General features: G+C 35.8%; 1 protein-coding gene across 5 annotated transcripts in view; it reads right to left on the bottom strand.

The window, feature by feature from the left end:
* The window catches only part of SPATA17 (spermatogenesis associated 17), a 192,379-nt gene that overhangs the window by 118,062 nt on the left and 47,564 nt on the right, over positions 1–26,753 (bottom strand). For all 5 annotated transcript variants that reach the window (XM_082395107.1, XM_082395108.1, XM_082395109.1 and 2 more), the window contains one exon: positions 21,262–21,365. In XM_082395107.1, the coding sequence (XP_082251233.1) occupies positions 21,262–21,365 (104 nt within the window). The remainder of the gene's footprint in view (positions 1–21,261; positions 21,366–26,753) is intronic.

The raw sequence follows: 26,753 nt of genomic DNA, 5'->3' as shown, positions 1-26,753 counted from the left end.
CATATAAAGATGCTTAATTTGAGGTGTCTGTGGATGTCCAAGTGGCAGTGTTAGGAGGCATTTGAATAAATGTTTATAATAATCAGAACATTCTTGGCTGGAGAACATTCAGATTTATAAATCATCAAAACATAAGTGGTAACAGAAGTCACTGAAGTGGAGGAGACTGTCCGGAGGATAAAGAATGAAAAGGCAAGTGCATCAAAGAGAGAATACTAATATTCAAGATCAGGCAAATAAAGGCGAGTACACAAAAGAAATGGAGAGGAAGCAAGCAGAAAAGTAGAAAGGAAGCCAGGAGAGAGTGCCTTCAGAGAATCTAAGTTACAAGAGAGAGTAGAGAAGAAAGTAATCAACACTGTCATGTGCTTCAAAGAGGTCAAATAAGGTGAAGGGCAAATAGCTGGTTGGATGGTACTTTAAATAATTTTTTAGCACTAGTTACATCTTCTCAGTACACTTTCACAGTAACTTAAAACGTAACTTCAAGCATGACTGTAAATGTGTATTATTAAGATATCAGGTACCTAAATCTGATTTCCACTATATAAATTTACTCTCAATCAGCAATATTAAAAACAGCATTACCAATCCTTGACACAGAATTAAACAGGGAAAAAAACCACAAAAAACAACTCTCTCCCATCCACCTCCTATCAGAGGATCAGCCAGGATAAGTGAGAAATGAGAACTTCTCATCCATCCGTTCCTCCAGGTTGGACAACCACGAGGCTAAGTCCACAAACCAACATATTTTAGTCCCTTGCTTTCAAACGAGTAACAGTTTATTGCTACGTTCTGGCTCTTTTTTCCCCCCAAATATCACCACAAAAAAGAGAGACTTGAAATTCAGAGAGCTTTTTTCTGTTTAAACAAACAAAAAAAAGTTACAGAAGTCATTGTTCACTACATTACTATGTCTCCTATTGAGGATTCATATGTGAAATTTCCAGAAATTTCTAGAAAAGCTGTTTCTTGCATATGCAGTAATGTTTTCTCCATTTTGACAATGGGACATGCTTAACTAATCACATCCCCTGATCAATCACACCATCAGAGTTATCATTCTGTATTTTCCTTTACCATGATCCTTGTTTCTTTTACTCATAAATGTCTTTTGTAAACTTCTTGAATTCATTGTATAAAGAGTTAAATTTGAAAAACATTAAATATATATATACAGATACATATATAACAAAATTATACCCGATGTAATAAGCTTTTTCCTTTTATTAATTCTATCTCAGGAATGAAGAGTTTTTTTCCTTTTTATATACTTGGCTTTAAAAATGTTTTGAAATAGCAAATTGTTAAAGGTAGTGCATTCTTGGTAAAAATAAAAATAACGTAAAAAGCCTGTGATCAAATAGTTGATATCATTCCCTATTTTAAAGTGATTATATGGATCATGTCATTAATTACTAATGATGGATAAATAATAGACTGTTTTTAAAAGAAAGATTAAACGCTGTACTTTAAGTTAGACACTCTAGTATGTTATTATCTAAATTCTACTAAATTAATTGCTATAATTATTGTCTCTTCATATATAAAGTGATTCTACAGAAAGAAAGTCATGCGGACAGTTAACATTACAGACTAATTTGGTCCTTGAAAACTAAAATGTTATCTTCTTTCTGTCTTAGGCTAGCCCCTACGAAAAGAGCCTGTCACCTAGATACAATTCGATAAAGCCAAACTGCTATCATTTAGTTGGCTGAGATCGGAACATTATATTTTTAAAATGTGGTTTATTGAAACATTATCTTCAGGTAATCATATTTATTCTCCTTATTTACACAATATCTATGGTGCCCCACTTATGTCCTTGAAACAGGGAACAGGGACACCCTAGTATGAAAAAGTGGCCTCGCTGCTGGAGTTCATAAATTTTGTTCAGCTTTGGATGAGTTCAAAGAACTGCCATGTAAGAAAAGCCTTACAGAGGGAATTTATCTGATTATGGCAGTAATAATTACCCAGCTGTTTATTGCAGATAGAGAAATAATTCATGTAGGCAATAGGCCGTGGTGGCAATGACACTCTGCATTTAGTAAATATGCAAACTGTTCACTTCTAATTAACCAAGCTAGAGGATGCCCTTATTAAATGTATAAACTAAAAGTGCCTTCCTGACAAGTGATGAATTGTTACATTGCACAAACTCTTGCCACAGAATTATTGGAGTGAACTTGGGGCTTAACTTCATTAAGAGATCTTGTGGGATAGTTAAATGAGGATGGACAGTATAACAAGGCTTACCTGACAGCCAATGATACGTTAGAGCTGAATGGAACTGCACCTTTTCTTCTGTCCTACTTAACTGCTCAGATTCATGAGAGATAAATTGTGAAACTGTGGAGTTAATTTGAGTTCAAATAATAAAAATAAATGAAATAACACGACAGCCCATTTATGGAGGCTACCTGACAGTTTACCCAGCAAATGAATCTATGAAACAGCCACTTTTTATGGGTCAAATCTCTTTCATGTATCAACAACGGAAAATCTACCACTCTTTCCGTTAACTGAAAATAATTTGTTTAATAAAGATAAATAGTTCTATTGACTAGATTAAAATAAAATATCTTTCAAAAAGGAAATCGGTGGGTTTTATTAAAGAAAAGTAATACAGTATGGAAATTACTCTTAATATTGCTTTGCTCTGAATGGGTTTTATTTAATTTTACCAAATAATTAATTATGAGATAGTTCAGTGTCTATATTCTATGCTTACCCTTACTTTAAGGTAACTATTCATTCTTTAGCAAATATCTATACGGATATGTCCATCCTAAGTAAGAATCTTATGAAAAATAATACTTAGAGGGAAGTCCTAGACATAATGAAGCAAAACTAAAATATTTCTAGCTGAAGTGTAGAATAGGTGATAATATCTACCTCACAGGTTTGTTGTGAAAATGGAAGGAGATAATGAGAATCAAGGGTTTAGCACAGCACTTGGTATACCATAAGTGCTCAATATATGTTAGCAATTTATAATGTGCTTGAGTGGCAATAGCTCTATTTGATTGAAAGATTAATCCCTAGTGTTTTCAATGGGAGGTTCATGCTGAGGTCTGTTAAGACTCTACACTTGCTCTTTCATCTGCATCATACAGCCTCTGAGAATGTAAAATGTGTGAACTGGTATTTCAGATAATATCAGAATATTATTGTAAATGTTTGCTTAATTATATATTTATTCTAAAACATGAAACAATATATAAAAGAAGCATTACATATTTTAAGAGAATCAGACTTTGTCACTATTGAAAGTCTAATGTGGCTCCTCCAGATTTATAGTATATGTTAACAAATTTTTATGTACTGAGGAAGAATATATGACCCCATCTTTAAAATATATATGCATTCATACAGACATTTTTTTAATGAACACTCTATGTCAAGAACTGCAACAGGAAATAGAAAAATGGTCATTATTACAAAGATAAAACTTTCGTATCTTAATGCGAGAATACTAGTATCGAGGGTTAAAATAAAACTGCTTTAATTAAGAAAGAACCATATATACGAATAATAAAAACAAAGGTTTTATAAATGCATCTATACATGCAAAACAATTTAGTTTCCACACCTTGAAGAAAGAGTAAGACTGAAAAAAGTAAAGAAATGACACTCAAAGAAAGCATAACAATAAAAGCTAATATTGAGTGCTTGTTAAAGTAAGTATGTGTGGCTTTGTAGGAAAACAGTAAATGTACGCTCTTTTGCCTTTCTTAGATCAGCCAAATGAACAAACATAAACAAAAATATATGAAAAAAAACAAGGAACAGTCACAACCCCCATCATAAACTCAAGAGAATAACTAGGAATTGAATAAATGGAGAATATCTGTCATAGTCAATTAAATGTAAAGTACAAGTTCAGGGTATTTTCCTCAATCACAAAGTCAGTGTAGTATGTGGGAAATATCAACATGTGAACAAGGTTGAAGAACCCAGTTAAGTACCCTCACCAAGATGGACAAAGACAGGGACTGACTGGCATGCAGACCTGAGGGAGAGAACTTGAGGCCAAGCAATTCCTCTTTCCATTGATCAGAACTGCTGACTGAGTTGAGACTTGATGGCAAACCTGGGCTGGAGGAGATCAGGGAAAAGTAGCCTGAGAGCCGCTGCATAACATGAACTGGAGAAAGAAAAGACAGCCCATAAGATGTGGAGCTTCACACTGATCATGCTTCATGAAATCAATTTCCACAGTGACAGGAGGTCATCAGACTTGGGAGGACAGCGGCAAGAGCACAGCTGCCCACGGCTCCAGCTCACTCTCCACCCCTCGTTAGATAATTGAATGAATGAACGAGAAAACAAACCATCGATGTCTAGCTTAAGTACTAAAAAAAAGTACAAGAATTTGAGATCCAATTAGAAATTTTAGTAAGGTATAAAATTACTCTGCCAAAAGATATTGCTTTCCTATATGTAAAAAAGAAATACTTAGAAAATGAAAGAAAATATACTATTAGCAAATAAAATAGAAAAATATGAAATTCTTAGAAATAAAATTAGCAAGAAATAGGTAGACCCTGTAAAACAAAATTTTATTAATGGACATTTTTAAAAAATCCACACAAATGAAGATATATGCCTCATTGTTTGGCAGGAAAACTCAAATTATCAAAATATCATTTTTCCCTATACTATTTACAAATTTAATTTAAACCCATTTAAAATCCCAATTTGCTATTTTTTGAAACATGCCAAAATGACTCACTATTTAGTTGGATAAAAATTAAGCAAAAAGAGCCACAGCTGAAAAATAAAAGTAATTTAGAGCTACTTAAGCCATGCAATAAATACTATACAGGATTACAAAGAGAGAGAGAAATCAGATGGCATCAATAGTCAAGAAATAGGCCCAACTACATGTGAAGACTCTTAATATGTGGTAAGATGGCACTTAACAGGGAGAGATAAGTGAATTATTGAATAAATGCTATTGGAATAACTTGTTAGCCATTTTAAAAAATCTTAAGCTGGATTTCAAATTTACTGCTTATATCAAATAGATTCCAGATGGTTTCAATATTAAAAGTTACAAAAGAAACCCTAAAATATCAAAAGAAATATGGACGACTATTTTTAACGTCATGCAAAGAAGAAATCAAAACAGAAGTTACTGAAAAATGTAACCAGAAAAAATGGAAAGGTCAGCATATTTCAAAATCTCCATAAATATGTTGGAAAGACAAGAGCAAACAAGGGCAGATAACTGCATCACTGATGCCAAAGGGTTTGTTTCCCTAGCATATACAAGGATTTTTTTACAAATCCATATGAATAATAATTATAATAAAATGAAATAGGCAAATTGAACTAGGCAAGTCATTAAAGAATACAAATGGCCAATATAAGATATTCAAATTCCTAAAAATAAAAATAAAATTAGATAAAATTTAGATGGAATTGCTCACTTTATTAAATTGGCAGTGATAAGAGTCAAAATCCAGTATTGGCAAAGGAAACAGAAACTCCTATGCGTTGTTGGTAGAAGTATAAGTTGACATTTTTTTAATGGCGAATTAGCTTATATGCATCGAACTATAAAATGTTTAAACTTTTATGTAAAAGCCTTATAGAACTATGCAGAAAAAAGATAACAGTACAAATGCAAAAAGAAATAAGCAGAGGAATGTTCTAGTAAATGTTCATCAATAAGGAAAAGATTTTCCTAAAGAAATTATGGTATAAATATCATATACATACACACACACAATAGGCATTGGACATTTTGACACAAATTTATACCTATTGACATAGATGTTACTTGTAGTGACAGAATACTTCCCACTCTCTTGTTTCCTTCATGAGGAGGGATGTTTAATCTGATTAGAGGATAACCCAGCCCACCGGGAGAGCAGGTCCCACCTTAGAATGAGGAAAAAATGAGCTGCGGGGAAGGCTGGAAGAAGGGAGAGTGGCAGGTCTGTCCCTTCCAACCCCAGGGGACTGTGGAAGGAAGAAGGGCCTGTAGGAGAGAGGTCAGAATGTAGTGACCTATGCTCTGACCACTGAACTCCAGGCCAAAGTCTTGGAGGCAGAGAGGAAGGTTTGGTAGATTGAGAGGGATGCTAAGAAACAAGTAGTGTTTTCCTACCTCCTGTTTGGGCTCCTGGGAGGATCCCGTTTGTGCAAGGCAGCCCAAGACAATATGGGATGGCTCCAGGCCAGCAAAGAGGATCAAATGGTGTGGTCAGGTAGGAAGGGTTTGCTTAGCACTGGTAAGTCTTCCTTGGCTCCTATATTGTATACGAGGACCAGGAAGTTCATGCGTATCATTTTAGGGACAAGCAAGATCTACGTTGAGAGGTAGGGGTCAAGTCACGAGGACCACAATGGCAAAAATACAGATGACCTTGAATCAGAGTCTGCAGGGTAGCTAGCCTTGGCCAAGTTATCATTTGAAGCATATGGAAGATCTCAGAGAGATTGACAGAGACAGAAAGAGATGATGCAGGGTCTGGTCAGCTAAGCAAAACCACCAGACCTAAATCAAGCTGCAACTGGTTACATCAAACGGCGGGTTTTAGCTGCAGATGTCAGCAGAACTCCTAGTGACAAGACTGATAACCACAGAGCTGCAGACACCAGCCACTTTTTTTACCTAAATATAAGTCAGGGCTCCGTCTTAACCCCTAGGGCCACAAGGTAACACAAACCCTTTATACATCCAAAAAACATGTTGGAAAAGACAAGGGGGAACTCAAGGAATTATGAAAAACTGACATATTAAAAGATTCTTTAAATTACTCTATTGGGCCAAATTGGACTAATATTTAGTTTCTTGCCCTCTGCCATCCAAATGCTGGAAGGATGGAATGGAGTCAAAGAATTCATAGAGAATATTAAAGTTACAGGAATAAAAAGTTGTTATACATCATGATACATCTGAGTGTGATTCCATGTAAAATAAACAGTGGGTAAACTCACAATTCAAAGCATATTCGTTTATATAAATGAATTTTGTAAACCTAGATATAAATGTCTTTTTAGTAACACTTATACTCTTACGTAGACTCAGTGACTATCACCAAGAGTGTTCTTTTATAATATACACATTTTAAAGCTATATATGAATATATATACATTTAATTATGTTGACGTGTGATCATAGTAGCCTTTTCCTATCACTGGTAAGATGGGTGTTGCAGCCTCAGTCATTTTGTGCATATTCCAGGGAAAAGGGAAAAAATATAGAAGGAGAACTAGCATATCTCATCACCCAGAACTAAGTCATCTTTCCACTCTTAGCTGAAAGAAGTTTAGAAAAGCCTAAACAATAACAGAAGTTAAGTTGCCAGTGTTGGAGTGCAAATGTTGGACTGATCAAATCTATGGAATTTTCCACAGGCCACCTCATTGCAAAGTCAACATTTGTCAGTTATCGATTTTTTGCCTCTCAGCTTGAAGTCTACAATTCTTTGCTTGTTTTGTAAAATTGGCTCTGGACCCATAAACATTTTCCCTTTGCTGGCTAGCACAGCATTAGTCTGAAAATAGAGGGTACTGGAGGGCTATTTCAAGGAAAAGCAGAGGCAGGAGTTTCTCTTCCTGGTTCCAATACACCTGCTTCATTGTCTCCACGGCATGACTGTCAGCTATATGCAGGGGATCCAGTGGTTGCCAACCTCTAGTGAGCTTTGCTGTCACCCCAACAGGTAAGTTATCTGTCCCTGTCCACCAGCACCCCGGTGGGCAGCTTCCTGCTCATCTGGGCTGGCACCCTGGCTGCAAAACAGCTCTGGTCCGTGACATCTCAGAAAACCCCACAATCCAGTAGGCTGCTGCCACATCCTCGCCAATGAGGTCTGAGTCTCATCATTAACGGGTGCGGAGAGGCTCTTCCAAAAACTTTCCTTCGGGGACTTCCCTGACAGTCCAGTGGTTAAGACTCTGTGCTTCCACTGCGGGGGGTGAAGGTTCGATCCCTGGTCCGGGAATTAAGATCCCGCAAGCCACGTGGTGCAGACACACAAAAAACCAAAAAACAAAAACTTTCCTCCTTTCAGTACTCTTCTTTAGCCCTAGAGGTGGTAATCTTTCTCGATATTTACTATTTCCATATTCTTTAGAGTGCTATTTTACCTCTGTTAAAGTTACTCATCTTTTATTAGTTAATAAGTCTTCATATTAAAATTATCTACTTACAACACAGCCAGCACTCAGTGGTGGAGGAGGAATGAAATAAACACAATAGAAACTCCCCATTAGGGAAAAAAATGGGAAAGAAACAGCAGTTGCTGGTCCATAAGCGAATATCAAATATGCTACACAGCTCCTGTTCGAGGTGGTTTCTTGGGGAGACAGACAAAGAGTATTCCTGGCCCGTCATCTTCCACGACCACATATGAGATGCGCCTTGGACGGGATGATCTTTCTGTGCAAATTCAGGAGCCTTATGATTGCCTGAGGGTAGCTACGCTGCAGCTGGCCAGGCTGGGATTTCTTTCACAACAAATACCCTTGTCAGTATAGTAGGGGTTTGGGTGTTTCACTTCTGGTCAGTTCCATGAGCAAGTAACCACAATCAAGGATCTTATCTAGACATAGTTTTCAAGCCTAGGGACATACGGTCTTAGATAACAGCTTCTACGCTCTGCTACTCAGTCTTTCAACACCCAGTGCGTCCAGTCAGCCAAAACAATACATTTGTGTGGGAAGATGGCAGTTTGCTAAACTGCCAAATTTTTCTAGCTTGGATTTTATCCTTTAAACATTTAGTTTGGCTGGTTTATAGTCTGGTCCTGGTAATTCTGATATATTAAGGCTTTGTGATTCTGTTTCCACTATCTTTTTCTTTGTTGTTTTGCTGCTTCTCATCTCACTCATGGTGTCTTGCTTTCCTAAATCCCTGGTACTTTCACTGTGCATGACGTTGCGTTTGAAAAATGATTTGTAAGAATAATTTTAGGCCTAGAATTATGGCATCTTCTCTCTGAGAGGCTCTTCATATGCTTCTGTCAGGTTCCTGGGACACTATTAGTCTAGGAGCTCCTAAGTTCAAGTGCAAGACTTGAGGTTCCCTGAGTCACTCAGATAAATGGCTGTTTGACTTCAAATCTTGCTAGTTTATTTCCATTGTTACTTACTTATTTTAGGGTTATAGCTTTTGGGGATTCTGGATGAAAGAACGGGGGAAGTTAAGCAGAATTCCTACTCTTGGTGGCTCTGACTTAGAATTTGGTTTCCTCCTGGTCCTGCAAGACTGCCAAAAGCACAGTTCTTTTGCAGTCAGGTAGATGTTCTTTCAAATAGGCAGATGCCTTTAAGGCAAGAGCAGCTTTGAGTGTAGACTTACATCTCTGAGTTCTCATCTTCTACTATATTTTGGCCAGTAAATTATTTACCATGTTGATAGTTCTTTGATGCTTAGATGTCATCATGAGGATGGTTGGTCTGAATTAGTCAGCCATTATCAGACAAGATAACATCTCCAATCTGATCTTTGTCTTGGGCTCACATTTGCCAAGGCCTGGGTTTGTCTCCACCTAAGGTCCTAAACCTCATAGCCACTGCTTATAAACACTTCAGTTTGAGGTATAGAAGCAATTGGGTTTTTCAATACCGCAAGTTTCCAAATTATAAAATTCTCATCAAATATAGACTGTACACAGAGAGCACTTCCCTTAGCAAAGCAGTATTACCTTCCATCTCTGCTTGTAGGTTGGCTACTATTAGTCCAAGTTCACCTATTTTTTTCATAGGAATTTGCTCAAAGAGGCAAAGAGAGGGCGCGTACACCAAAGTTCTGAAATGTACCTACTATTTCAATTAATGTCAAAGACTCGATTGCTAATGATTCGTATCACATGGTAGAGTAGATGGGATCTGAAAAAATCTTTTATACTACATAATAACGGTTTCTAATCTGACATCAAATGGCCTCCAATAGTCAAATTCCCATTTTAAGTGGTTACTTTTAATACTTTACTTCATTGGCCCTGACCAAGTCACATGGTACCTCCACTGCAAGGAAGTCTAATAAAGTGAGTGTTTAGTTTTCTAGGCCCAACAGCAAAGAAGGCGATTTATAAGAAGTTCAGAATGCATTTTAAGTGAGCCTCATTATGCTATATGTCACAGTTGATATATAACTGATACAACTTGCAATAATTCAAAAGTACAAAGAGGCAGTGCATTTTGATTTAAAAAAAAGAAGACTGAGTTCAAATCTCCAGATCCACCACTACTTAGGTGTGTGAACTTACCCAAGTTACTGAAACCCTGATTTTAGTTTTTCATGTTTAAAATACAATAACATATATCCCCAAAGGGGATCTGTGTGATAGATAACATATAAAACCTCACATACACAATAGGTGCTTAGTAAACATGATTTACTGTGATTGCAGCCTATTTACTGAGCTGGTCATTGTTTACAATGTCTAAATTTGTCCATATAAAATTTTAGCTTTTTAATTAATTATTACTTTTCTGATTACTACATACTAATCTTTCTCTTATTGTTATTTACTAAAAACACATAGATATGATATACGTACAGCCAGAAATCTTTGATAAATCTGTATAAAGTATTTCTTTTGTTTATGTTTGCACCATATAAGCAACTACTCAGTTATGATTTTTGTCTACGCTGTACATGTGTCTAAAGAGGAAGCTATTATTATCAAGCATGTGTTGAATATTGATGGAGGAGATAATACTCCAGATTCTTAGTGTTTCCATTAGTATTTTCCCACTTAATATTAATTCTGACTTTAAAATAAAGTTGATGAAAGTTCTGGAGAATCCATATGTGATAGCAAAAGGGGGGCAAATACCAACACTGCTTACTGATTTTTTCACTCTAGTAGCTCCAGCTTTGCTTTTGCAGGGCTGCGCATGCTACCAGTCTGAAAGGACATGCTGATTTCCTTCATGTTTCTATTTCTTTGTTAATTAAAGCACAATTGGAAATCTGCTGCCTAGCAAGCTTTATGTATTAAAAAGTCTTCATCTCCAAGGAAGTAGAAATCTAGTGCTGTGTTTCCCTGATGCAGAATGTTAAGCAATCTCAATGTTCTTCAGTTTTGTCATTAGCCTGATGCATTTGTTGACTCTGCACGATTTCCTGCCAGAGCAAGATTACTTAAAGACAATAAGGGTGGCCATATTGAGTCTCCCAGATAACCATTATAAGAATGAGAGACTATGCTCAAATCTTTTGAATTCAGTTTCCTAAAAACTAGATGCATATTTATAAAAATGACTCAAGGTTTTGTTTTTTGGCTTTATCCTTGAAAACAAATGCAAATTAGCAGATTACAAAGACAGCATTTAACACAAATATTGAAATAAATATTTTGAAACAGCAGGCTGTTAGTTCTGGATGGCGACTACCGTCACTGGGAATAAACACTGACACTTTAACAGGAAATATTGAGGGAGGAACTGTAAATTTTAAGACCTAAGAGAATTTCTCATAGTTGAACTGGAAGTTGTTCACACAAAAATAATAGCAAAGGACAAAGGACAGAAAGCCAGAGTTTAATATGCTCAGTTAAGCACATGGGTATATGGATTCCAGAATAACCAAGGAGACCAAGCATGCAGCCCAGTTCATGCCAATATGGGAGAGCTGCCTAGGGCTCTTAGACGGCCTAGAGGTTGTTCTCATACATGTGTTGCTTCATCAGCCCTATCCAGATCAGAAAGAGCTGAAAATGCAGTTAACAGACTTTGACGTCTCCAATTTGGCATTTTGGTAAGCATGTCGATGAATACAAGGCCTCTTAAATATAATATTAAAATTGTAATAATGGTCATATTAATGATAAATACATTAGTCATCCTCCAATACTAGTGATTTCTGGGGGTGTTGCCACTCTGAGATAACCTTTTCTAACTATGGGAATATAAAACAACCTTTATGCATCAGGAGTATATACAAGGTATTTCAAAAATATCTTTTAGTATTACGAATATTTTTTAAAAATTTCATAATAGTTAAATTTAGAGCACTTTTAATTTTAGAGTTTTAAATACATAATTATAATGTGTATATACAAAATATTTACATGTATTATCATATCTGTCTTGGTCATGGTAAATGATACTTTAATACCATATACTTATGGAATATGTATACGGAATATGGAATATTCCTTATTCCTTATAAGATTAGTCTTATTTAAATTTTCCTAGCACCTTTATGGAATTCAAAGTGCTTTGAGTTTTGTGGCAAATAAATATACAGATTTGTTTTCTTTTAAATATATTTATTACCATATGAAGCAAATGATCTCAGATTTAAAGAGAATTGGGAATCTCCTAGTTTGTCAACAAATGCAGAGATTCTTTCTACACAAAGGTCTACCTGACACTTCAGATGAATCCTTCTGTTGGAATATTTTGTAGCTCACAAGTCAGCCTATCACTGAGTAGTATTGAATTATTGGAAATATATTTTTCATGTTGAACACAAATCTACCCATTTGCCTTAATTTTTTCCCTTTTTATAAATGTAGTGCATGACAGTTCTTTAAAATTTGAAGACTGACATCATGCCTTCATTTAGGCTGCTGTTTTCCAGTCTCAGAATTCCAACTCTTTATGATTTCTAAGTCCCTTAAATTCCTGGTTGTTTTCTGTTGGATGTAGATTTTTGAGTCAATATTCATCATAAATAGTGACACCCAGAATTTAACACTATGCATCAAACATAGTCCAACTGAGAAACTTTTATTTCCTATGATCTTTCTACCATTTCATTCATTTTGAAATGAATTAAAATAGTATTAAAATAGTATAATATACTGGAAAGAGCACCATTTATGAGGTCATAACATCTAGAATCCCATCTCAGTTCTGCCACAATTTAGCAGTTTAACCTTGGGCTACACAGCTACAATGGCCACACACTTTTGTGTGTTTCTTTAACACATACGTGCAGAGAATGGCGGCATCCAGGTTTTGATTACTTAGGTGAGGGATCAAAGGTGCATTCTCTGAAGGAACTGAGAGAAAAGGAATAGGACTCAGAGTGGAAATTTGTAGGTGTGAAGCACAAGTCCCTTCTTTCACCATTCACCCAAATGCAGCTACAGCATCTTCTCCCTCAACAGAGTATCAGAAATTTCTTCTTTGGAGAAACTAAATAGCCTATAAGAAAGACTTCCACATACTGGCATTTGGGCATCCCCCCAGTGAAAAGGGTCAGCTCCTTTGTCCGATCACTTTAAAAGCAACCGAAGCCTGCCAATCAACAAAACCTGCTTATGTACGTACACACCCAAACTGGCACTTCAGTTCCTCATGTGCATGTGTAAACAAACAGCTGAAGGTCACCAGGTGCGTGAGGAAAGGCTCCAACTTAAAAGGAGAGATGATAATAACCAATTGAAAAAAAAAAAACCAAAAAACACCCTGGAGGAAATCAGTATCACAGAGACTAAATAAAAGTTATCCTCTGAACTTGAATTATTATCAGTGCTGATTATTTTTCATTTGCCACACCTCCAATCCATTCTACACACTTGCACTGGGACTAAGCCCTACAAATTGTTTTACAGATGGGTTTAGTCTAACAGAACACTAGCATTCAGGAGGAAGAAGTTGCGGGTATTTCTTCCTCATTCCTCTCTCTTCTTTGATGCCACACACCTCTGGCAATAACTGAATTCCTCTACAAGTATAGGTCATGGCCAGGGGTCGGGGGCTCTCACTTCTCCTTGGCTCTCACTGTAGCCATTAATGTTATTCCTTCCCCTTAACTCTTCTACCCTGGTAGTAGCAACATCGCACTGTTGATGGTCTCTGGATGCCAAAACCTCTCTTGCTGAGCCCTTAACCCTGTGCACATCTCTGCAATTACCCTTTCATTTAACTCTCTTTATTTGAGGAATAAATCCTGAGGTGGATTCTGTTTCCTGCCAAGACCCTTTCTGCTCCAGTATTTTAGAGAAATATGAGATATTTTATTAATAAGAACAGAAGGCTACAAAAAAGAAATGATCATAACAGTAGAAATATTTCATGAAAGTTAAAAATTATTGCTAAAATAAAAATTTCAGTAGAAGGGTAGGAAGGAAGTCTCTCACAAAAGTAGAATGGGAGGATAAAGGCCCAGGGTAAAGAAAGGGAAAGAAAAGTATAAGAGACTCCCCACGTAACTTCTGGAGGTCCATCATCCAGCCAATGAAAGAAAAAAGAATAAAAGAAAATAGAAACAAGGAAATTATCACAGAAATAGTATAAGAAAATACTGGAGAAGTAAAGTATCCACTGATGCTCAGAACAATGGAAGCAAATAAAAGTCATAGAAGTCATAAAATTGAGAAATTTCAAAAACTTCAGGAAAAAAATTCAAAACATCCTTTAATGACCTACAAATGGACCATTGGATCCTCCAACATGTTCATACCAAGGCCACACCTTTTCCAGGTCACTTCCAGCCAATGGTTGAGAATGATGGGGTACTAAGGCAGGATCATTCTGGCAAGACAGCAGACTCCTCCAGAGGGTAACTTTGGCTTGAGGACAAGCCATCAGCCTTTCTTGAAAACGTGCTGCAATCCCAGTCTCTCCCCAATTTTTCTTCCTTCTCTTTCTTCATAGGTGTCAGACTTGGGCTACAGACTGAAGGTTTTCCCCACCTCGTCCTGCTTCTTCCCCCCAATAAACTTCTTGCACATCTAATTCCATCTTAGCATCTGTTTCTTGGTGAACTTGAACTAACACACATTGAAAAAGGAAAAAAAAAATAGATCACTTTCAAAGAGAGGAGAAACAGAATAGTGAGTATTTAGCAATTTTGAATGTTAAAAATAAGGGAGCAACTCCTTCAAAATTCTAAGGAAAAATAATTTGCAACCTAGAATGTTATATGCAGCCAAGCTACTAATCAAATTTCAGGATAGAATAAGACATATTTAAAACAAGCAAAGACTCCTAAAATTGCCTTCCATGATCATTATTATAGCAGCTGCTCCAGGAAAAACAAGGAAATAAATCGTGAAAAGGTAACACAGATCCACAGAATAGTGAGTCCAGCCCAGGAGAAAGGAAGTTAAGAAATGTCTTCTCGAGAAGAAATCTTTATTGTGTCTAGAGAAAATGCAGTCTGTTTGGAGCAGGACGAAGGGGAGGCCAAAGAGGGCATGCTCCAGAGGAAAGAGGGACTTAATTGGATTTCCTACTAAGATAGAATAACTGGAAAATAATTAATGGCATATATAATTTGCATATAAGACAAGAGGAAAAAATAAGGAAGATAGAAATTAACCAAAACAGGAATAAAGTAAATATACTCATCCTACATTAATTACTTTTGTAAGGAACCCTATTTCCATAATCACAAAAATGTAAATACTGGTATAGATTCATCTAAAAAGAGATACAAGTGTAGGTGAGAAGTATAAGAGAGTTAAATCCTCCTCTACCATATTACATACAACTAATTTAAAAGATCTGAGGTGTAAAATCAGGCAATATCAGATCAGCATATAGTTTAGAAACATTCAGTGAGTACAAGAAGAAATAGCGGGACTTCCCTGGTGGCGCAGTGGTTAAGAATCCGCCTGCCAATGCAGAGGACATGGGTTCGAGCCCTGGTCCGGGAAAATCCCACATGCTGCAAAGCAACTAAGCCCGTGCACCACAACTACTGAGCCTGCACTCTACAGCCCGTGAGCCACAACTACTGAGCCCACGTGCTGCAACTACTGAAGCCCATGCACCTAGAGCCCATGCTCCGCAACAAGACAATAAGTCACCGCAATGAGAAGCCTGTGCACCACAACGAAGAGTAGCCCCTGCTCGCCGCAACTAGAGAAAGCCCACACGCAGAAACGAAGGCCCAACGCAGCCACAAATAAATAAATAAATAAATTTATAAAAAATAAAAGAAGAAGAAGAAATAGCTAAGAGAAGAAAGTGGTAACCATTAGGGACTGGGTAAAATAATGTGGTAAGGTGATTCTTTTATCTAATATAAAACATTTGTTAATAGGTAATATATTTAACAATATGCATATGTTATGTTGATATATATTCTTCTTTACCATAAAATGGTAAAAGAATTCTAAATTAAAAAAGAAAACTCTAAGTTTGTGTTTTCATTGATTGTCTCTTTCCCAACTTTGTACTATGTTCTATTCTTTGCTTTTCCTTCGAGCTCTCTGAAAAACTGTTTTTAGACATGGTTTAATGTCACAAAATACTGACGACTTATATTGTACTTGGCAATTAATGTTTCTATAAACTAAAAACATATATATATACAACCTAATTCATGAAATTTTATATCTGTTTGCTTCCTTTGAATTAAAAATAGCCTCATATAAAACTGAATGTTAATTCTGTAATATCATAGGGAAGTATAGATTTACAAATATTGGCTCTCTTTTTTTCTATCTTGTCCTTGATAATAATAGCTGCTATTTGAAGAATGTCAATTATATGCTCAATGTTTCCTATACTGCATGCCTCACAAAAATTCTGCAAAGTAAATATTGCTGCTCCAGAGTGTACAGATGAAGAACCCTAATTTCTGTAAGATTAAGTAACTAGTTCAAGGTTACAAAACTAGAGAGTAGCAGAACCATGATTTTAATCCACGTTGATCTGAGTCCAAAGTTAGTGTTCTTGACCACTCATTCTTGAATTTGTCAGCTTAAAGCTTTCATGATGTAACCAAGAGAAATAAAAACATACGGCCACACAAAATCTTGTCCACGAGTGTTCATAGCACCATCATTCATAATAGGCAAAAAGCAGAAACAACTCAAATGTTCATCAACTGGTAAATGGATAAATAACATGTGGCTTATCCATAAAATGGAATATTAATTGGTAGGAAAAAGGAATATAGTACTAATATATGCTACAAAATGGATGAACCTTGAAAACATAGGGCTAAGGGAAAGAAATCAGTCACAAAAGACCACATATTATAAGATTCAATTTACGTGCAACGTCCAGAATAGGCAAATCTACAGAGACAGAAAGTAGATTAGGGGTTGCCTAGGACTGGGCAGGAATGGGAAGAATGGTAGGGGTGGGGGAGTGACTGGAAAGGGTATAGGATTTCTTTTTATGATGATGAAAATGTTTTAAATTGATTGTGAGGATAGTTGTACAACTTTGTGAATTTATCAATGCTAAACTCCACAGAATTGTACATTTTAAATGGATAAACTGTATGGTATGCGAATTACATCTCAATAAAGCTGTTACAGAAAAAACAAAATAAACAAGTATATCTTTTAAAAAAACTTTGCTGATGTATGCAAAGATAGGTAAAGAATTATACCCATAAAAGTCTTTCTAGCCAAACCAGGGCTACACAAAATCAACATGCTGAAAAACTAATTTGCTTTGATGAATGACAAATGTACACTCAAAACAGACCTACTGTTATGCACTATTAGCAACCAGCAACTACACTGAAGCATTAAACTTGGAGGAATATTACTTTTAGCTTGAATTTCTGTCCAAAAAAGAGTCAGGTTTCTACACTTCAAGCTAATATGCTTTATTAATGCTACTAATCTGTAACTCTGTAGCTAATTTTTAATTTCATTATATAATTTTCTCATTCATAACCTGGGGCAATTTTTGCATATCAAGATAGATATTACAAAGAAACTTGTCTACCAAATGCAAACTCAGCCTTAAATTAATCAATTCCATTTATCTTTGTGATAAGTCCACTCTTGGTTAAAGAATATATTCTTGTGTGTATATATATATATATATATAAAACTATATATATATAGTTTTTTACTATTAACTTTCTTCTTACTATTAACTATACTATTAACTATAGAATAGATAAACTATTTCTATTAATGAAAGAGCAGATAAGCTAAAGTTAAGCCCAGTGTTGTCTGGCCTTGAATTGTGCAACACAATTCAAGTGCAAAACGTATTCTGATATAAAGTATATTTTACTAATTTATTTTCTGTAAATGATTTTATCCTGTCCAAAGACAGAGGAATGCACTAGATCTTTCATATGTTCTTTGAAATCCAGAAACTATACATTTTAATGCTTGTTGGTATAAGTAATTAGGATACATCATAATTGCTTTGACACAATATTAAAGTTTGAAACATAATCTTGAAAAGACATCACATAAAAATATTGCCTTTCTCTACATCTGCGTCTTTATGCCTGTCCTGCCCCTAGGTTCTTCAGAACCATTTTTTTTTTTTTTTTTTTTGAGGACACGGGGAGGGGGTAGGGTAAGCTGGGACGAAGTGAGAGAGTGGCATGGGCTTATAAATACTACCAAATGTAAACTAGATAGCTAGTGGGAAGCAGCCGCATAGCACAGGGAGATCAGCTCGGTGCTTTGTGACCACCTAGAGGGGTGGGATACGGAGGGTGGGAGGGAGACGCAAGAGGGAGGAGATATGGGGATATATGTATATGTATAGCTGATTCACTTTGTTATAAAGCAGAAACGAACACACCATTGTAAAGCAATTATACTCCAATAAAGATGTTAAAAAAAAATTGTCTTAAGTTAATGTAAAGGAACTTTTGTCCTAGGCAAATGCTGAAAATCAACATGCTTATTGAACAAATACTATATGCAAGTCACTGTACATGGAAAGTATCCTCTAAGGTGGCCTCCAACAATCCCCACTCCAGAAGTCATCCCCTTGTGTGATCCTCCCCTTTGAGTGTGGGAGGAACCTAGTCTCTTGCTTTAAATGAATAGAGTACAGCCAAAGTGATAAGATGTCACTTCTGATATTAGGTTACCAAAAGGATGTGGCTTCCATCTTGGATGTATTCTCCTGTTCTCTGGTTCAGTTGCTCTGAGGGAAGCCAATTTCCACGTTATAAGCTGTCCTATGGAGAGGTCCACGTGGCAAGAAACAGAAGTATGCCAGTGGCCAATGGCCGGAGGAATTGAGGCCTATGTGAGTGAGCTTAGAAGTGGATCTTCCCCCAGTCGAGCCTCCATATGAGACGGCAGCTCTGGCCGAGAGCCAGATGGCAACCTCATGAGAGACCTTGGCCCAGGCATAGAGCAAAGCCCTCCCAGATTCCTGATAGATAAAATGATGAGGTAATAAGTGTGTATTGTTTTAAGCTGCTTTGGGTGGAATTTGTTATGAAGGAAAAGGTAACTAGAGTCCTGATTCCAATGATTTTCAATGGAAAATAGGATAAAGAAATGTGAAGAAACAATCCAAACAAATCTGTTGCATATTCTTCCGTGAGAAAGAAGAAAACACTTTATTTCAGCAAAATTAATACCTTAATAGATATTTTTTAAATGTACTAGACTATTTAAATATAACTATTATGAAAAATGCAATTGAACACGCATGCCAAAACACAGGTGTAATCATGTCGCTGCTCTCCTTAAAAAGGAAGTCCACTCCAAGCTTTAATATGGTCTAAAATGCCCTGGTAAGTTATGGTCCCTGCTGGATTTATCCCTAGCCAACCCTTCCATCATGTGCCATGCACCATGTTCCTACCACCCCCAGAGCACAGCCCTAGCCTTTCCCCAACACTGTCTTTTTACGATACCCCATTCCAAGATAAAAATAACAACAATGATAATAATAGCAAAGGAACTACAAACAGTCTAGGAATAAATACAAGAACACAGAGGGGGTAAACGATTAGGAAATTAATCACTGATGGAGAATATACACCTGAAAAAAATATGACCTCTAAGAGAGGTAGAAGTAAAAAGAATAAGTCTGTAATATGATAAAGAATACCAGGCTACAATTATACTTCAATAAAGATGTTTAAAAAAAAATAAAAAAAAAAAAAGAATACCAGGCTAAACCAAATTGTCAGAGCAGATACACCAGGCTCTCTAGTGGCTAGACATATTCCCAGTAAAATCAGGAACAAAACAAGGATAAATGGAAATATCTGTTGAACAGAAGAAACAGGCCTTTCTAAAACCAACTTCCACATGTTTGTCTCTTTAAGAACCTTCTCCTATTCAGGCATAGGACTTGGATGAAGCAAGTGAGGCCTCTAAAATGTAAAATTTAAGGATACACTCTCAAGGTTGGGAAAGTGCAGGGTCGGCACCTGCATGACCCTGACAGTGAGCGCCTCCTTAACTTCTGTGCCTTAACAGTCTCCCTTGCCTCACCCTAGGCTCAGTCCTGCTCAAATTCTCCCTCTTGCATCTTCCACTAGCTCTTTCCTCCTGACAAGCTCAAGTCTGCCATTTACAGATAGCCAGCCCATCAACAGAACTTTGGATTTCTTAGGAAGAAATTAAATAGCAGCCCCTGTGGCCCACATGTTTCTGAGTTTTCCAACTTTTCTCATTAACTAAATCCTATTCCAGCTTCCCCAAATCTTCATTGTTATTTCCAAAGAAATCAACTTTACAAATTCCCCATACTCAATCTCCAAAGACCAGACTCTTTTATACACACAACATATGGGAGAAAGTTAAAAGGTGGGAAGTTAGTTTTTAGATATTTCTTATGATATATATATAATTTTAGGGTCTCAGACAACACCTTTGTCTTAACAACTTAATGTCGATTGTTCTCTCTAGTTCAAAAAACGTTAAGAGTAAAATGAGGTAATGTATGTGAAAACTGAAAGTAAAACTATTATGTAAATGTCAACTATGATTCGTCACTATTTTCTTTTTATTGAAATCTATTATAAGCATATGTCGCTTATATGTTATTGGAATGGGGCAATATTACAAGAGGAGAAGACTAGCTATTTTTGAAGTTATATGAAAACTTAGTACATAGAGCTTTGGTAAAGCTGAATGAATAGTGCTGCAATAACTTTAAATCTACAGAAGACATCGTCCTAAGGCCTAAATCCAGGTGTTATCTTTCTGTGTGTTTACAGAAATAAAAACCGACAGTAAAGCAGTCCATTTTAATGTGTTCCATAATGTTTTCTTCTTTGAGAGGCAAGTTCTTGCCGTTGAACATGTTCTGAGGATTGTCATACTTAAGCCTTCATCTATGTAATCCTTTTACAGATAAATCCATCTCAAAATGAGGCAATTTTACTGAAACTAAGCTATTTGCATAGTGTCAAGGTAGGCCTACTACACACATGAATAATCTAATTTACAGTCAAGAGTACAAGATATTTAAAAATACAACAGCCTCAAATTGTTAAAGCGAATCAGATATCTCTATCTTATCAATAAATTTCTGCCTAAAATATCACTTAGTTTTAGAAAGTATTCCTAAGTCTGATAATGATCAACATCTATGGAGTAACCTTTCTAAAATTGTGACGAGTAGACGAGTGATTATACTACTCACCTAACAGCATCATTGGTCTCTGAAACAGCTTTCAGGTACTCCTTCAAATAAAAATAATTAAAGCAGTATTTCCGAATCTTATAGCCTCGCCACCGCCTCTGAATCTATTGAATTAAATAAAAAGAGGAAATATGCCAGTGAACATTTTTAGTGAAAACATTAATAATTCTTCAAAATCAAGGTAATGATGGATGATGCCTCCTATCAAATAAAGTCTTAGGCTTTTCCGCTAATATAACAGTTGCCAATATAGGTTGTACTCATAGATTTATTATAAAATATTATAAAGACAAAAACATACTCTAGGTTACTATAATTTTTTATAATATTTATCATTGTTTTACAAATACTAAATGTGAAATTAACTATTGAAAGATCAAAAATTTGCTTTACCAATTCCTACCTCTTCCACTTCCTGACCAAACAGATTTTTTGTTTTTCATAGCCAACAGGCTTGAGGATTGTATTTCATCTCAATGAAATCAATGTTTTTAATGGACTCTTTTTTTGGCCATACCACGTGGCTTACAGGATCTTAGTTCCCTGACCAGGGATTGAACCCAGGGCCATGGCAGAGAAAGCACTGAGTCCTAACCACTGGACTGCTAAGGAACTCCCTTTAATGGGCTTTTTAAATTCAGTGCTATCAAAATCTTTAAACAAAATGTTGTCTTGTACCTTCATCATGACATTTTAATACTTCTTTAATAATAACAGTAGGTAACATCTATTGAGCTCTTATTATGTGTGAGGCACTATTCTAAGGGTTTTGTTTGTATGTACGCATTTAATCATTAGAACATTTCTATGAGATATTTACAGATGAGAAAACTGCTGAAAAGAGAAGTTATTCAATTTTCCCGTAATTATTCAGCTATTAGTGATGGATTCAGGAATCAAATTAGGACTCAGTGGGCCCATTCTCTAAACCATTGCAATATAGAACTGTGAACAAAGTGAACTGCAATTTTCAATGAACAAATATTTCTGTTGAAAGTATCTTTTTTTCTTTTTTTGAGATGAGAGGAGTGTTGGTGTCTAAGAAAACATACTTAAGTGGGCTACTAGATGCCTTAAAAGCCCTAGTAATCATAAGAAGAATCAGTCAATCTCCTTAAGCTCTATTTTTGCTAATACAACCTCTGTTAGAAAAACTCAAAACAAAAATTATAATGTATAGATCCTAATTTTGTGGAAAACCAAAAAACCCTCAACTTCTTTAAAGGAGTAGAAGAAGAAGAAATAGAAAAAATTGAAAAAAAATGTTAACTTAGCCTTGCATAAAGACTTAACTTCATTCTCTAAAATTTTCCAGCGGTTTCCATATATTTATGAATTATTCACATACTATGAACAATTCTTTTTAAGGATATGAAGTCCTTCCAATGTTTTTCAAAGTTAGCTAGGCTAGGAACACACATCTTTAAAATTTATTTTTTCATAGGAAAAAGTAATTAATAAGAGAATGAGCCTCACTCCGTTGGGTTTTATCCCAAAAGCCTATGATTTTTTAACTAAATATGTTGAGTTTAAAATTTTTATAACCTTGAATGCTGGATCTATAAGAATAAACAGGAAAAATATTTTACTTGAATTATGAGCCCTTATTTTTCTCTGTTTTAAAATGTGACCATTTAAAAGGTATTTTACAATCTGAAATATTAAACATGAAGACTTTGAAGAAATGTTTCAGTCAACCTCCCAGTATGAGAATGACTAAAATAATTGAAGTTATGCAAAACCACTTATCTTACTGTTCTTATTATAAGAAAAATTAAATCAGAGAAATTAATTCTGCAAAGTAAAACTAAGTAGAATAACAAGCTAGTGTAACGATGTTATAGAATGTCTTTCTAAATATTTTTCAAATGATCTTAATTTAGAGCTTAATTATTTAAATAAAGAAAAATTAATTTTTCTAAAGTTCTATACTCAGTTTAGAAACTACCTCCCTCTAATTTGACCAAAATCGTATTATGGCTGGCAAAGAAAGAGGAGGAATTGATACAAAAACCATTTTCCTAATGAAAAACCATTTTCCTAATATATATATATATATATATATATATATATATATATATATATATATAATTATACATGTGAATAATGACTATTTTCCTGGCTTATTTAATTTAATCATTACAGTATCATTCTGAGGTAGAGATTATTATTAGCTTTCTTTGATAAAAGAGGAAATTGGCACAGAGAGCTTAAATAAATGCCTTGGGTCATACAGCTGGTTGGATGGCTTCACATGAATTTCAGCTTACTTTTATTGCATATACAGTATTAATTGTATTAAAGACAGGAACAGTTGTAAACAAAACTACTGATAGAAAATCCATCATCAGCAATAGAAGTGACTCAGGAAGCATGGGAAAATATTAGGATATCAAATACTGTTAAGGGATGGACTACCTATTACATGAAAACACCACTGAATTTTAAATCAAGTAAGATTAAATGTGTCAGAAAACATAAAAGATGCATGCTGAAGTACTGAGAAGGAAAGACGGAGGATGCTGGTTTATGATTAGGTCATGGCAGAGTAGTGGGGATGCCCACTTGGAGAGAAGAAGTTGAAAGGGCAAACTCTGAAACTGGCTGAAAAATCTGTGCCAGTAGGAAGGGAACTAACAGAGGCCAATGGCATGGGCTCCTTCCCACTCCACACTGAGCAACTAAACAAACAGCACTAACCACACCCTCAGAGCCCACCATTAAGCTCTCAGACAGTCTTCTAATGCATCAACTCCTTAAACATCTACCCAAAAGCATGCTAGGATTCCTTTCCAAGACAAATCCTGGTATTCACAACTGGGTATTAAAGCTCATAATAGGTTAAGTGATGGTTAAGATAACAAATTAAAACTCATCCACACTGAAGTATGATAATCTTTCAATGCCTTTGTTAGAGGTGAGTGAGTGAAAACAGCTGGAAGAAGCTGGGCGTGTGAGTGGGTGAAGATGCTGCCATCCAGTGAAGTAAAGAATCTAAAATTTACTGAACTCCATGAATGTGCCAGGTGTTAGGCTAACTGCTTTAATTCTCATGGTAACCTTGTGAAGAGGGCATGATCTCCATGTTAAAAATGAAGAAAGGAGGTTAATAACTTGATTAAGGTCACAGCAATACCAGTAAAAGAGTAAATGACAGAGCCAGGATACAAACCCAGCTCTGTCTTATTCCAAAGCCCAGGCTTTTTCCACTAAAACATCTGAGGGATGTACTGTATAGAGAGAAAGAGTGTGTGCAATGCTCTTTAATATAAAAGACACCATTTTCTTACATTATAGGGAACCCAGTTTAACCAATATCTAATTGATATAAGATACAAATAGCTGAGATTCTACCATACTTCCTGTTATAGGAACAAACGACATCTTAAATTTTGCCTGTTTCCTGTTGATATCCCAGTACTAGTGAATAAACTTAAGTTTTTTAAAACAAAGTACTTTCAAGAGGCAAAATGACTTTTAATAACAAAATGACTTTTGATCATTTCAAGGTGAGTGGGTTACGACTTCCAAAAACGGGCTAGTATTCATGTCCTTCAAAGTAATTAGCAACTTTCAGAAGTGATTGGTATAAAACAATTATTGTCATTGATCAGCTCTGAATAGATAATTTTAAACAAAGTCATTGCGTGCTCAGCAGATTACAGCTTGTTAACGGGCAAGTTCTAAATGACCTCTTAAGCTAGTCAAATCAATGATGCATATTCCTCATTAAGTAACATCAAAATGTAAGTGGTCTTATAAATAATGTTTATTTTAAGCACTAAAATAAATGGCAAAACCTTGATATATCAAAAGCCATCTGTTCATAGAAAAGATTTTCCCTCCTTTGGGATTATTATTATTCCTCAAAATTCACAGTAATCTTAATGTTATCAAAAGAGAGAAAAAATGTTTTGGCACCTAAAATTAAAATTAAAACATGAAAGACAAATTCACTGATGATACCCTTCCCAGGACTAATGCTCTAAATGTATATGAGAGCATATAAATAGGACACATCATAATTATACTTTTACTTATTAGAATGTTCAACATTCTAGAAGACTATACAGTGAGCACAGAAAAGTGGGTTTACTAAATTTTCAAAGATAGGGTGTTTAAAACTAGTAATATCAAAGTTTTCATTCTCAATGCCACTACATTATCATGTCAAAAACATACCTATACATATACAGTGGAGAAAAGACAGCCTCTTCAATAAGTGGTGCTGGGAAAATTGGACAGGTACATGTAAAAGTATGAAATTAGAACACTCCCTGACACCATGCACAAAAATAAACTCAAAATGGATTAAAGACCTAAGTGTAAGGGCAGACACTATCAAACTCTTAGAGGAAAACATAGGCAGAACACTCTATGACATACATCACAGCAAGATTCTTTTTGACCCAGCTCCCAGAGAAATGGAAATAAGAACACAAATAAACAAATGGGACCTAATGAAACTTAAAAGCTTTTGCACAGCAAAGGAAACCATAAACAAGACCAAAAGACAACCATCAGAATGGGAGAAAATATTTGCAAATGAAGCAACTGACAAAGGATTAATCTCCAAGATTTACAAGCAACTCATGCAGCTCAATAACAAAAAAACGAACAACCCAATCCAAAAATGGGCAGAAGACCTAAATAGACATTTCTCCAAAGAAGATATACAGATGGCCTACAGACACATGAAAGAATGCTCAACATCATTAATCATTAGAGAAATGCAAATCAAAACTACAATGAGATATCATCTCACACCGGTCAGAATGGCCATCACCAAAAAATCTAGAAACAGTAAATGCTGGAGAGGGTGTGGAGGAAAGGGAACACTCTTGCACTGTTGGTGGGAATGTAAATTGATACAGCCACTATGGAGAACAGTATGGAGGTTCCTTAAAAAACTACAAATAGAACTACCATACGACCCAGCAATCCCACTACTGGGCATATACCCTGAGAAAACCATAGGTCAAAAAGAGTCATGTACCAAAATGTTCATTGCAGCTCTATTTACAATAGCCAGGACATGGAAGCAACCTAAATGTCCATTGACAGATGAATGGATAAAGAAGATGTGGCACATATATACAATGGAATATTACTCAGCCATAAAAAGAAATGAAATGGAGGTATTTGTAATGAGGTGGATGGAGTTAGAGTCTGTCATACAGAGTGAAGTAAGTCAGAAAGAGAAAAACAAATACAGTATGCTAACACATATATATGGAATCTAAGGAAAAAAAAAAAAAGGCCATGAAGAACCTAGTGGCAAGACGGGAATAAAGACACAGACCTACTAGAGAATGGACTTGAGGATATGGGGAGGGGGTGGGGTGAGATGTGACAGGGTAAGAGAGTGTCATGGACATATATACACTACCAAATGTAAAATAGATAGCTAGTGGGAAGTAGCCGCATAGCACAGGGAGATCAGCTCGGTGCTTTGTGACCACCTAGAGGGGTGGGATGGGGAGGGTGGGAGG

The sequence above is a fragment of the Balaenoptera borealis genome, assembly GCF_965194805.1.
Source record: "Balaenoptera borealis genome assembly, chromosome: 1".
In the NCBI taxonomy this organism is placed as follows: Eukaryota; Metazoa; Chordata; class Mammalia; order Artiodactyla; family Balaenopteridae; genus Balaenoptera; species Balaenoptera borealis.
The sequence above is the reverse complement of the archived record's forward strand: the minus strand, read 5'-3'. Positions and strand labels throughout refer to the sequence as shown.